Source organism: Accipiter gentilis, chromosome 24 (genome assembly GCF_929443795.1).
Source record: "Accipiter gentilis chromosome 24, bAccGen1.1, whole genome shotgun sequence".
NCBI lineage: Eukaryota > Metazoa > Chordata > Aves > Accipitriformes > Accipitridae > Astur > Astur gentilis.
The window spans coordinates 9,307,682-9,321,771 of record NC_064903.1 but is presented as its reverse complement, the minus strand read 5'-3'; the positions used below and the strand labels follow the sequence as shown (position 1 = coordinate 9,321,771).

At 53.3% G+C, this 14,090-nt stretch overlaps 1 protein-coding gene across 3 annotated transcripts in view; it reads left to right on the top strand.

Annotated features, from left to right (window-relative positions):
• The first annotated feature begins 10,604 nt into the window (after positions 1–10,604).
• GPR50 (G protein-coupled receptor 50) overlaps positions 10,605–14,090 on the top strand; it is a 47,578-nt gene continuing 44,092 nt past the window's right edge. For all 3 annotated transcript variants that reach the window (XR_007509509.1, XR_007509508.1, XM_049828094.1), the window contains exon 1: positions 10,605–10,779. Coding sequence is in view for 1 of the 3 variants with exons in the window: in XM_049828094.1 (XP_049684051.1) it covers positions 10,605–10,779 (175 nt within the window). In the remaining 2 variants the exon portion in view is untranslated. The remainder of the gene's footprint in view (positions 10,780–14,090) is intronic.

Here is a 14,090-nt window from a genome sequence, read left to right as displayed (position 1 = left end):
CGTGCTGGGTGCCCCTCGCCAGCCTCCAACGAGCAGGGTTCCTACGGGAGAGGGAGGCTGTTTTGAGAGGAGTGGTTGAATTTCATCCTTAGCTCCCCATCTTGCAGGCAGAGACCCTCAGCGCGGGCAGAAAGCTCCCATCCCGCGCCAGCACGTCAGGTTTCGGAGAAGCCTCCCGCTGCAGTACGGGAGCCTCGCTTTGCTTGCCATCCTTTTTGGTACCCCTGTGCCTTTACTGGCTTTGGTGGAATCACTTCGGATTTACAGCTGGTGTCAGATGAAATCTAAAGTAGGCACCGCTCCTCCTGCCCCCTGCTCGCCCGCTCCCCCCCCCCCCCCCCCCCCGGACTCTCCTGCTCATCCCTGCCCATCCTTGAGGATAATGTCCTTGTCCAAGCCTAAACTCTATGCTAATGTGCACAGGCATTTTCTTTTTCTGTCTGCCTCTTTCTTTCTTTTTCTCTTTTTTTAAAGGAAACAATCCAAAACTGCCACGTAGTGATGATGATATTATTGTTAGTAGTCATTTCTATTTCCATAGCTCCAAGAGGCAGAGAACAGAGTCCCACTGGGTTAAATGCAGCATGTGCTATAACAAAAAGACAGCCTGGGTGCCAAAGAACTTGCAATCTTCTTCTTAATGTAAGGAATGTAAAATTAAGATTACTACAGCAACATCTTGCTCACATTGCATACAGATAGGATTTGTTGGTCTTTATATATGTGTGGATGTGTGTGTATGCGTATATATATGTAACACATATACAAACTCTAAATATCTCTGGCAACTTTTTCCGTTGTTGAATTTAGATTTAACTTCAAGCTCTCTGTGTCTCAGATCTGTATTGCTCCTTAAGGTTTGCATCCAGCTTTCCTTCAGCAAGTCTTGCCTTCTGCTTTGGGCTCTTCTGTGCATGCTGCATGCCGGGCTCGAGCCTCCTCCACCTGGGGAGGGTGTGCAGCCCCCGGCCAGGAGCAGGGACAAGCCCTGACTGGGGGGTTCATTTTAAATGTATACAGTCCTGTTAAACTTCCTAACTGACTTAACATCTCCAAATTTGCTTTCTTCAGTCGGATTTTAGGAGAGCGGGGTGAACCTGAGACATGCAAATCCCGCTTTTCTCTTCCCATCTCTCTTCTCTCAAGTTATTGGTTCAACTTTAAATGAGATTTCGTATGAGTTATGAACCGCAGCTCTCGCTTCTCCTCTGTGACTGAATAAAACCCGGGCCCAGAAACCCCTGCGGGAAGGGCAGAGCACACCCAGGAGCCGAGGGAAAGGCAGCAGGAGGACGGGTGCACCTACAGTTCAGTGTCACTTACATTCTCCAGGAAAGCGGGACGAATTCAAGCACAATTTTCACCTTGTCGCAGAGGTAAGTGGAGTTACTGATAAAGAAGTGTTTAACATTGCCGGATCTGAGGAGCTGTCTTTGCTTACCAGCCTACAATCGGGTAGGAGGGGAAAAACCAGGCACCAAACTGTGCTAAAGAGATCTGAAGGGTATTGCTCTCCGCCAGAGAAAGATGTGTCAGAGGGATACCCATTTCGCAGGGGAAGCAGGAGGAACTTGTGGCTTGTTTGTAACAGCTTTGAGGCTGTGGAGCTGAATGTGCACAGTTGGAGGGCTGCTGGATTTGCTGTTTTGAGACCAGACTGTAATGGAGATCTGAGAACCAAAACTGAAAACGTCTGCTGGCAGGTCTGGATGGAGAAGCTGGAAAGCAGCCTGAAGTTGCCAGCTGCAGATTTTCTGGTGCCTCTGACTTAGCAGTATTAAATACAAGGAATAAATCATAGGCAGCTCTGCCTGCGGGGTCTAGAACGAAAGCAAGGGGGCCGGGGTGAGGCGGGTGAACAAACCCACTTCCCAGTGGGTCTGTGGGGAAGCAGAAGTGGAAAGGTAAAGAAAGGATCTGCATGGCGTAGAGGGGCCAACTTTCAAAGCCCACCCAGGCAAACGCCGTGACTTTTCTGCAGACAGAACTGCTCTGTGAGCAGGAATCAATACCCTTCCGCAGAGCCTGCAAAAATGCCGACGGGCGTGAGCGTGCAGAGCTGATGGGGAGCAGGAGATTTCTGGATGGAGCTATCGAAGAGATGGGCAGGATGGGAGCGAGCGTGAGTGACGCTTGGGTGTTGGCGTGGACCTTACGGTGATGGGCTGAAGGTCCAGGGACAGCTGAAGATCAGACCAAGTATTGGGGAGTGGGTTGAAGACCAGTGGAAGTTCACGACCAACAAGGCAAAGTGAACCTTGTAAGATGGGCGCTCAGCTTGTTCGCTGCCGGCAACAGGCAGGAAAGCTGGCCCTTTGCTAAACCGACCCCGAACCTGGGCTGTCCTATAGGCAGAAGAGCCATCACTACCTCCTTCCCCAAAGGAAAGAGTCAAGGCAGGCTCCGGGGTCAGGCAGGGCAGCGGGGGCTGTAAACCTGGCCAGAGAGGAGCCAACAAGGTCTGTAGGGCTGAAGAAACTCTCTCTGAGACCGTTGGTTCAAATGCACAGGGGCTTTCTCATCCTCTTCTCTGGAATGGGAACCCATCAGGACAAGGGTCTGTTTGTGATGCTCGGCTGAAATTTAACCACCCTGGACTTCCCCGGGTAAGGGCGGTTGCGCCGGGGTAAAGGTTTGGTGTGCAACCTCAGCCCAGGGATCTGGTCGCTTAGCCCTTAGAAATCCCGCAGGGCTCTGCAGGTGTGCTGGAGGTGGTCGCTTAGCCCTTAGAAATCCCGCAGGGCTCTGCAGGTGTGCTGGAGGGTCTGGTGGAATTGGGGCTTTTGGTGGGAGTACGGGGAGAGGGGGGAATTGTTTCCCTTTCCCCAAGGGGTGCCGAGTTTCCCAGCTGTGGGATGCACGCTGCTGATAGGTACCAGAGCAATAGCCTGAGAAAAGGGAATCTCTTCACTGGGGAAAATCCCGTGGCTTTAGTCAGCTCGCTGCAGCCCCTCTGTTAACCCCTGCCGTGCCACCGCCGCGGCTGGCTGTGCTTCTGCAGGGACAGGCGGGGGCCATGCGTCCCCCTCGGCTCCACGGCATTGCCGTGCCAGCCGTCCTCGCCGTCACCTCTAGGCTTTTTATTTCTCTTGACCGCTGCGTTTCCATCAGCCTGCCACCGAGACTGTCATCGGTTCCCGTGTAGTCCTGTTTATGCTTTCACCCAGCAATTTGCGCAGGGCTGTTGAGCTCTCTGCTCATAATTGACAGGAGAAAGCAGTCTGTCCACGAGAGGAAACATCTCCACCGGCTGCTGGATCCCAGCAGCCTATTTCCTGTAATGAGGATGAAGCAAAACAGGATCTCGCTAACAGCCGCACGTGTAGCTGAGCCCCCATTACTGCAGGCGCAGAGGTGCTGCTTGGGACATAATTAAGAGCTCGATAGTTGGAGTACAGCGTGTCACGCTGTCCTTCCTGCGCCGCTGGCTTGTGACAAGGCAGTTAGCGCCGAGCGCTCCTGAAGCTTGCTCAGGTCGCAGCTCCCACAAGTCGGGCTGCTCAGGGAAGTCTCCTTATTTTCCTTCTTAAGACTGTTATTCTTCCACTTGCAGAGGACCGCCACGGCAATTTCAGCCTTAGCATTGGAAAGCAGCCGCTAATGCCAACGGAGTGTTTTCGACAAGAGGGTGGCATCCGCTCTGAATGTCCCCACAGTGACGGTGCGGCTGGGTGGGTGACCCAGGTGCCAGCCAGCTTTGCCCCAGGCTTGTGCCTTCCCCAGCTGGAAAAGCAGCTTGGACATAGTGCTGGGCAGCAGAGCGTGTGCAGGCAAAATGCTTGCAGGTAGGTGTGCATCCAGGCGAACCGCAACGCAAATTGGGGACGGGGAGGGGGGAATGTGGAGGGGAAAGTCCCCAGAGCATCCCGGCAGTTTCCGTCTCGCACCGTTCCCCCGTGGCGAGCGATGCTGAATGTCTGAGATGCCACACAAGCTTTTGGGGGTGTCGGAGAAAAGAGCAACCACCTCTGCTTGGGCACTATCCGTGGAGCGGAGAGCTTTCCCTCCAGGCTCTCAGGGGGGCGGCTGGTCTAACCTCCTTGTGAAGTGCTAACTAGCCCTTTTTATTGGGAGCGAAGCACAGCCAGAGGATAGGCTTCGGTCCATTCTCTGCATACAGGCGGTGGTAAACTGGGTAATACCCTGGGGTGTCCAAAAGATTGGCCTGACCCCCCCAGCTGACCCCTAACTGGGATGGACCCCGGGCTTGGGGAGGGGGAAGAAAGAAAGGGGAGAGAAAGGGAGGTGAGAGGCTGCAAGAGCTGCACCGGGGAAATGGAGAGCGACCGAGCTCACATCCCTGCAGGTGCTGATGTGGGAGTCTGCGGGACTCCTGTGTGCGCGGCACGTCACAGCAGGAGGGATGGACTGGAAAGGGACAGGCAAAAGGAGACCTGTAAGGAGCAGGAGTGGGTTTGTTGTTGGTTTTCACCGGTAGAAAAAGGGGCTGGATGAGGAATCTCAATGGCAAAAATATGAAGTGCTTCCCCCCCCCCCCGCTCCCCCTTCTCCTCCTGCCACCCCGGGAGGTCTCAGTGTAAGGGGAAAAGCCTTGCTCACCTTTGCCGGAGCACACGCTCCGTGGGGATGGTGTGACGAAGAAAAGCCGTCCTTCTTTTGCTCAAATTAAAGGCGGATCCTGAAGACAAATAGGGTCCCTCTCTGGGGGAACCGGTCTGTCACGAACCAGCTTTCCTTCCTTTGCTTTGCTTTGCTTTTTTTTTCAGATTCACTGCCTTGCTGACAAGCACTGAGCTAGCAGCACCTTGGGTAACTTGCCTGTTGTTGGGCAATGTAGGAGTTTCTTACTCGGATCCTAAAGCACTTAAAATTCTTTAGGATTTGTTAGCCATGAAATACATCGATTGAATCTTCCTGGCTTAATGGGGTAAACAGTTGTGGCCTTCCCTGGTTTTTTTTTTCCAGTTCACCCCAACAAACCCCACCAGCCTGATCATTTCCATGTATTTCCTTCGGCGTGACCGTCACTCGGGCAGAGTCCTGTGCTGTCACCCGAGCAGCCCCGGCAGCCCGCACAGCATCCAGGCTGCCTTCGCTGGGAGCAGGACCTCTGATCTGGGATTTTTTGGGGCGGGATTCAATAAGATCATTGAAAAACCATACATTTTGTCCTAGCACGTTGAGACCTGCAGCAAGACCAGCTTGGCACAGCACGGGATGCTAGCTGATGCGGCTGGTGGCGGGGGCTACCCCGCCGACCCAGCACGACGTGTGTCCCCAGGGTCGCGGAGCTGGGCTCGAGCCACTGGAAGATGCTGCAGGGAAGAGCTTGAGTTTCTCCGCACGTGTCGGAAGGGCTGGAGTTATTTGCTAGCAAAGGCTGAACAAATCCCTTGCATAATTCAGCCACTGCCATACAAATCATCCCGCTCGTAAAAGCCTTTTTGGAAAGCACAATTATATCGCAACAAACTTTGACCTAAATGTGCCGCAGCCGACAGCCCCGTATGGCAGGTTTTAAACTTTTGCCGTCATTTCCTTCTAAGAGGCAAAGTGAATCTAGGTCACCCCTCTTGCTTGTTTGTAACGAGGTTAATTCTGATTTCATTCATGTTGCGTCCTCGAGTTTGAGATGGGGAAAAAATGGGAGATTTGAAACGGCAAGTCAGCCTCAAAGTCATTCTTCTTAAATCCCATCTCGGAGCAAAGGAAGTGGTTTGATGTTGCGTCCCAAGGCAACATTGACGGTAACATTTAATATTCAGGGTGCGAAAGGAATACAAAGTTTTCCTTCTTTCCCTTTTTATTTAGATTGCAGCGTTAAGCAGTTGAGCTGAATGAACAGGCCTGTGTCGGCGGCTTTTTGAGCGATTAACAAAAAAGCCTGTTCTGGGCGAGCGAGCTGTGCGCTCTGCATGAGGCTGCTGCTTCAGGGACAAAGAGGGGAAGTGGCTGAACACGAGGTTATTAGTTTGTCTGGAGCTTCTATGCAAGCACGATGGCATAAATAGAGCTGCTTGTTTGTTGATCTCTCTGCGATGGCAGCTCAGGGCAAGCTGCTGTATTCATCTCTTTATTGCCGAAGCAACTAGTGCTTTTTTTCCCAAGACTGGGATTCTCTTCCTCCATGCACACAGTACAGCTGTGTTGCCTCTGCAGTAAATAGCTGCGCAGTCCAAATGGAGAAGAAAAGAGTTTGGGAGAAAGGAACCACTGCGGTATGTGTTGGGCTAGAGAGTTGTGGGCGGATAATGGCGATTCCCCCTTTGGTAATGGTTTGGAAATAACCTGGCCACATGCTGGATTTAAGGGCAGAACTGAGATAAGGAGGGGGAAAAAAAAGTGTTGGTCCTTATTTTGAAGATAATGGCCGTGATGCAAGGAGGGACTAAATGGCTTATTTTAGCTGTGTTTGTCAGCTCAGGGAGGCTAAGCCTGTGCCAAGGAAAGAACCTTCTTTGTCTGGGGTCTAGACCAGAATCTTAAACAAGAAAAACAGACTGCGCTGGAAAGGCACGTGCTGCAGCTCTCCAACGGCTAAGCGCCGTGTCTTAGTGGCGTTTAAACCACCGCAGGCTGCTGGTATCGATACGGGAGGCAGGAGACACCTCTAAACCCTCACCTGGTCTGCTCAGGGGTGGAGGAAACCTGCTCTGCCCATCACCAGGAGCAGCCCTGCAGGGCTCCTCCGTGTCCCGTCCAGGGCTAAACAGTGTGAGAGTAGCCCACGTGGCAAAGGATTTATTAGCCCCACTTCTGTGTCTGCATATGTGTCTCTCCCAAAGGCCATTGTGTGAGTCAAAAGGCCCACTTGTCGAGAAATTACAACTTTTATTGCCTGTTCTCACTGGAAAAAAATATGAGTAACTCAGCCAGGCTGGGGTGGTGGGAGGGGAGGGATTCAGCTTCATCCAGCAGCTTTGTGCTGTGCCTGTGGATCCGGAGAACAGAGCGGGTGCTCGGTGGGACACAGGCAAAGGAGGCAACTGAGCATTTCTGCTTGGGGACCTCCGTGTTAGGAGCGACTTCATGCTACAAAATTGCCTTTGCAGCTCACTGGGAGTTATTGGCAGCGAAGAAACCACTAACCTGCCTCACGGTCCTGCCCGGTGTCTGCTTTTGTAGGGAGGGAGTTACAGTTCAAAGAAAACTTGCCTGCACCCTGTCTGCAACTGAGACATGCAGCGTAGAAAGAAGTTCAGGGGAAGGTTTCCTGGTGCTCCGGTTTTCTACGTTTCTCCTTCCTTCTCATGTCTCATCTTTCCTTTGAAGCTGGACATCAAAATACATTTGAATAAGCTTGTGTTGGGGTTCTGAATTTCCCAGCCTGGTATCCCCTATCCAGCACTAACCTATCTGGTTAGTTGGGGTTGCTCAGGGGGCTGCTAATTATTTTGGAAAGCACGAGGGGTTCCCCAGCTCCGGTTAAAGAGAATGGGTATGTCACTGTTGCTAAGCAGGCTCAGTCAAAACGACAAGACAAATTGGCCTTAAATACGCCGAATTCAGTATAGTAGTATTTGTGGAGAACAGCCAGTATCTTTGTGTATTTGACAAAAGTTAATTGTCTCTTTGACAAAATCAGTGTAGCAGTCAGCCTGTCCCTGTATGGGGTGTGGGGGGGGAATCCTTCATTTATAAGTAAGTAAGTGATTCATTAAGTAGCATTAAAGCTGTCTCTGAAGACAAAATAATCTTTCTAAAGAGGACTCAAGGTACCGAGAAGGAAGATTAATGCCTCAGCTATTTTTCAATTATGCAAGCTTTCATTTATTATACTATACCTGGATTAACTCTTACTAAGCTGCGTGCTTTGGTAGGTAGGGTCGGGAACGAGAGCCTTTCGCGCCACGGGACGAGTCCCGCGCTCAGCGAGGGGTGAGCGATTCTCTGCACGTGGCTGCGGCGATGGGCGCGAGCGGCACGACAGGAGGGTGCCAGGCGCTGCCCCTCTAAGCTTCACTGTTAGCAAAGCTATTACGTTTTTGCAAAAGGAGTGCTTGAAAAGCATTTATGGTGCTTGAATATTTTCCACTGATTGCATTCTGCTTGGTCTCCCCGTTTGTGTACATGTACATACCCTCCCCGGTGTGGTTTGGGTACTGAAGGGCTCTGGTTCCTGACCCCAATTCAGTTGCATTCTCCTGTGATCACATTCATGGTCCTTGCACAATCAAATGAGCCTAAATACTTCTAACACACTGGGGGTATTTTTATTTCAGTATGATTTACGTCAGAGGTTCCGGTAAAGCATAATTAAAACGGTCTTATTGATACCTCTACCTTAATTTTTTTTTTCCTTGCCACTGCTTCCTAGAGTGCAAGCCTTTTCTTAATTGAAGCAGGGAAGAGTCCATTTAGCAGGAAGGTGGGAGGAAACGGTCTGAAAATCGTTCACCTAAATCACTCCACCGATGAAAACAGTTGCTCGCTACATCTATCATAATTTCTTCTAAGTGTCTTACGAGAGATTAGTCGCTATAACTATGCAGATGCACACGTGCCTGGTAGAGCTATGCAGACCTTCCCACCTAGGGCAGTGGCACCGGGCCATGGAAAAAGACCGCTTTTTGAGAGTATAAATTATGCACCAAAAGAAGTTACCAGACAAAAAGCCCTTTTTGTGTTTTTCCTCTTGCAGCAGTTTCATAAAATGCGATCCTCCCCCCCCCCCCCCCCCCGCTTCACATTGCTGTGCTAGTAAGTTTGTTGGGTTTTTTTAAGTATAAGGGAGGCCAAAATCTTCACTGGGCAGCTTCGGTGCTCTTGTCCCAGACAACACCAGCACAACCGCCCCTGCCCTGCAGCTGGTGTAGGATCAGTGGGGTTCAGCGCAGTTTGCATTAATACTTTTCCCATCATTCAGCAATCAACTACCTTTCACGACCACTAGGCAAAACCAGTTCCCTGTGGGACATCCCAGCTTGGCAGCCAAAACCAGTTCCCTGTGGGACATCCCAGCTTGGCAGCCTTCCCGATGGAAGGGGCTGGAAGACAGCACTAGCAGGTTTGGTGCTAGCAGAAGATATTTTTTCTGGGTGCAGGTTTGCTGGGGCTCTTGAAAGCCTCCGGAGCTGGGGGAGAAGCGATAGCACTGCACACATCTTTAAGCAAAGCACTCATTTAAGGCAGCTTTTCCCTTGACTTCAAACATCATCTTCATTAACTTCAAACTGTGTTTCTGCTAGCAAGTCCAAGCCACCTGCGTATCAAGTTCAGGTCCTCTGAAGTCACATCCCAGTTTTCCACATCTGAAATACATCTGAAAGCATCTTAAAAATGGTGCAAACGGGTGCCAGAGCAGAGCCGTGTGAACGTGAGAGGTGCTGAAAGGATGCGTCCGCGCGAGCTGCTCCTGTACCGCAGGTGGGTCCTGAGCATAGACCAGCCGAAGGTCTGTGAACAAAACCGGTTTACACAGAGAAAATATTTGCAAAACTATGCAGAATTCAGTGCAGAGTGTCAACCAAGGAGCCCGAGAAAACCAGACTTTGAGCCAAAACGCTCTCTTTGACAATTCGAAAATGCATGATTTTGATCAGTATCTTCAAAAGACCATTTTGTTTCAAAATCGAGTGCTCTCCAGTCCCGGGGAAAGGGTGAAAAGCCGCTTGAAGCAGCTTGGCTCAGCCAAAGCCTGAACGTAGGTGTGGGGCTGGCTTTGACCCCGGGCCGGGGCAGACCCTGCTTGCTGCTCCTTTTGGCTGTGCCTCGCTGCTGCAAGGCGTTTGCTTCTCGCTTCGTTCTTGACTCGCTCAACCGGGCGGTTGTAAAACCCCCGGGCCGGGTTGTGACACAGCCTTTACGTTCGCTCGGGCACTTTGACCTGGACACGGAGAAGTGGCTTTGGGCCGAAGCCGGCGGAGGTGGCGCGGGGAGGTGGGCAGCCTTGGTGCCCCTGCCCTCACCCAGGCCCTAGCACAGCACCACGGCTGATCTCCCCAGCCCATCAAACCTATTTTCTGGGTTTATTTTTTCTAAATGATTGGTGTGGTTGCTGTATTGCGGCTGCGACCTGACCCACGGGGGCTCGCTCTCTTCTTGCTCACGCCGGCGTGGGGTAAAGCACGCAGGGCACGGGGGCGAGCGTGGAAATCCCTGCCGAGCGCCCAGAAGCGTGCGAGCGGGCTGCCGGCGTTGAAATGATTGTCGGGGGCTTTCTGCATCGCCGTAAAAAGCACCGCAGCGAAAGCGAGGGGGTTTATTCCGATATAAACCGGGTGAAAAAAGTTCTCGGGAGGATGGGTTTGGCTCGGGTTGGGCGGGGGGGGGGAGGACGGGAACCGGCAGCGGGACGCAAAGGCGACGGCACAAACGGGCAAAGCGCCCCCTCCCCGGTACCCCGTCTCCCAGGGGTCGGATCCCACTGACCCCCCCCCCCCGTCCCCCGTCCCCGCCGCCGTTGCCGCGCGGTGGCGCCATCGCACCGGAGAGCGCGCCCGCTGCCCCGCGCCGCGCACCGGGCAACCCCCCCCCACCTCCCCCCCCCCCCCCGCCCGCCTCCCGCCTCCCGCCCCGCCCCGGGACGGGGACCGGGGTGCGCTCGTCCCCGCGGGGCTCTGCCGTCGGGGCGGGAGGAGGAGGAGGAGGAGGAGGAGGAGGAGGAGGAGGAGGAGCCCCGGCGGCAGCGGGTAGAGGAGCGCATGGAGCGACCGGGGAGTAACGGGAGCTGCCCGGGTTGCCGGTTGGAGGAAGGTCCGTCGGTGCGGGCGGCTACAGCCCTGGCGGCCGTGCTTATCTTCACCATCGTGGTAGACGTGTTGGGCAACGCGCTGGTCATCCTCTCGGTGCTGAGGAATAAGAAGCTCCGGAACGCCGGTGAGAACGGGGAGGGAGCGGGGGAGGCGGGGCGGCCGGCGGGAGGAGCGGAGCGGAGCGGCACGGTACGGCACGGCACGGTACGGTAGGGCACGGTACGGTACGGTACCGCACCGGGGCTCCGCCGGCCCCGCACGGCAGCGCTCCCCGCCCGCGGCCGGGTGGGAGCCCGCGGCGGACGGGCCCGCAGCCCCTCGGCTTGGCCACCGGAGCGGTAAAAAGGGCATCTCGGGACCCCCGGGGACCGCCCTGGCCCGGGTGGAGGGGCGGCGAGTCGCTCGTCTTTTCTCTCCGGTCACCCGAGTCCCGGCGGGGGGGGGGGGGGTCCCGGCTCGCCGTCCGTCCGTCCCGTCCCGCTGCTTCTGTCCTCCAACTCCTCGGAACTTGTGTCTCCAGCTGGAAATGGAGGAGCCCCAGCTCACGTCCCACTCAGGTAAAACCCCCGTTCCTTCCACCAGCCGCCGGCGGGGAGAGCGGGCGCTGAGGAAGACCCCGGGTGCCCGAGAAAGGAGCAGAGGAGCCGCGCTCCGGGGGCGACGCCGGCCCGCCACGACGGCGAGCGCTCGTTTTATGTCCCAGCCTTGCGTGTGGTTTAGCATTTTCATCCCAAAGGTGCCGTGCTTTAGATGACCGACTGGAAGCAGAGCGAAGATTTTCCGTGGTTTTTCCCGTGGGTCATCTGAAAGTCTGCTTTGGCACCTTACGTATTGAGCTCCCGAAGACATTAATCTAGGAAAATTCTTGATTTTAACCGTTTTGAAGAAGGCTGTGGGTTTTGAGCGTGTAGTTTGGTTTGTGGGTTGGGGTTTTTTTGCCTTTGCCGTTAGCAAAGAAATAGCACCGGATATAAATTTTAGTAAAGAAATAGCGCTGGCTATAGATCACTCTGGAAGGAGTTTCCAGTAGTCTGTGTCGTGCTGCTTAAAACACACCGTAGAGTATGTTTTGCTAAGGACTACACCACTGGCCGCTTTTATAGCGAAAGATGTAAACTGACCTTTAGTTTTACAGCTTGTAAAATGGTTTCAATTAAATATCTCCTGTGCTTATAATGTGTAAGACAAAGTCGTAAGGATTTCGGAGGTGCTGATCTCTCTCTTGTCTCTCTCGATTTTCTGTAAATATAGAGTAACTCAACAGAGTTCAGTAAAAGCAGCTGATGGCTAAGACTGATGGGACAATTTCCCCCCAGTGCCTTTAACATTCGATTGATTTCTTAACGATAGCACAAAACTGGCCGTAGGCTTAGGCAGGTGCTGGATGCAGTGACCTCGACCGGTGAGTTGCTCTCTAACCGGTACACGAAACGCAGCCCACAGTATCCACAATACATGAACATGCTGTACTGGGTTTATGAGAACTTTAATATACTCGGGAAAGGTACTTTCCATTCTCTTCAGCTTTGCTTTAAAGTGTGAGCGCTGTGAGCTTGTGATCGGTGGTTCTGGGAAAGAAAAATAGAGACACCCTCCCCTTCTCCCTGAGATAACTAGTGGTTTATGTTATCCGGCTGGTAGGGCAGCAAGCAGATTTGAAACTATTTAGCTGCTTTTATCACCTTTCAAATTGTTAATCGCTTGAACGCATTTCGTGTCTTAAGACTGCCTCTGTTAGGAGTTGAGTTAAAGTTCCTGCGAAAGCGAAAAAGAACAGCTTTCCCTTGAAGCGACCACGGAGGTGTTTCCCAAATCTTAATCCTTGTCAGTAGCCCGTTGTCCGCTCTGCATGCGACCTATCGGGATGTACGAGTAAAACCAACGCAAGTGAAATCCCTGTTAACCGCCCTGACTTGTGGGGAGGTGCCTTTCGTCGCACACAGAACTTGAGGGCGACGGGTGGGGAATTCAGTGTTACACGCTTCGAAGCGGTGGTAGGTATCGAGAGACGCGTCCTGCTTTGTTGACCCGAGCATCGTTCCTCCTTCAGTCAGCAGCCTAAATTGGGAATGCCTTTGCCAAGTCACTAGAGGGGTTCAGCAGCAGGAAAGCGAGGTCGTCAGACTGATGGTGATGGTCCGAAGTTCAGTAAGGTAAAACATCTAACCAGCATTTAACTGCTGTCATCTTGTTTGGCTGAAAAGATCATGTGTGTTTAGGACGTTCAGACAATGTCCTGCGTCTGTCCGTGTCGGGAAGCGAGCGGGCTGTCTGCCTCCCTGGATGCAGAATGAGAAGTCGGGGGTCTCAGCTCAGTTCGTGGTCCTCCTGACACGTGAGCAACACCACGAATGAGAGGGGCTCAGCCGGAGCGCGGTCGAAGGCCTTTGGACAAAGTTTTTCTGCTCGTGTTCGAACCTACCCTAAGTCAGTCCAGTAAATGAAAAGGACGCCCGTTATGGATGTGTCAGCTCTTGCCAAATCCTGGAAGCGCCAAGCCCTCCGTTTCTGGAGCATGCTTACAGGGAAGCCAGCAAGAGCCCCGCTACAAGGTCGTCCAGCGGGAGCTAAAACTGCATCGCCAGGGTAGGCTGGATTCAGGCTGGGATGTGAAACTGGCACTGCTTCGGTAGCTGCGGTGGGTGATCACTCTTGCGGGGATGGGGTTTTTGGTCCATCCCCCTGGCCCTCTCTGCAGCACTTGGCACACTTCAGCACCTCTGCGCAGCCGGTAGCCGCAAGGGGCAGAGAGGAGGAGTGCGGCTGTCGAGCGGGGTCTCACAGGGGGTTCCCTCTCCGGTGTGGTCAGCTGCCTGGAGGACACCAGCAGCTGCCCGGAGCTGAAGGAGCAGAAGGAGGTGAGTGATGCTTGTGAGCAGAGGAAATCCAGATTCGCTGAAAGCCCCAGGCTTCCTCCGAGGTGGACAGTTCACGTCCACAGTTGGTTGTTCGATCAGTCATGCTGGAGAGCTGCTGGCATTACGCTTTCTTACAGTAACGTCCAGCTACCCCGGCACTCAGAGCTGCTTGTATGGTCTGAGAGCTCCAAACAAACCTCCAGGCTTTGGTCCAGAAGTCCACAGTGCAGGACATTTAGATGGTTGAGGGCGTGGGGAATAACTCTGCTCCTCTGGCAGGAGAGATGTCTGTGTGTCTTTATGGGAGGTAGGTCAGAAGGAGTGACATTTTTTGGCAGCTGAAAGCCTTCACAAGCCTGGCCACCCTGCTATCCCTGCACTGGTGGAGTTTAAAAGCAAAATACCTGACCTCCAAAACTTTCCAAGAGAAATCACTCCACTCCTTTTGCCCTCTGGGAAGGTATAACGTATGGCGGGTCGGTGTTGGTGTGCCCTGTGTCGTTACTGGAAGGTGCTCAGAGTGCTGAGCACAGATTAGGACCCACGTAGGAAATAATAGGAGGGAGCCGTGTGTTAC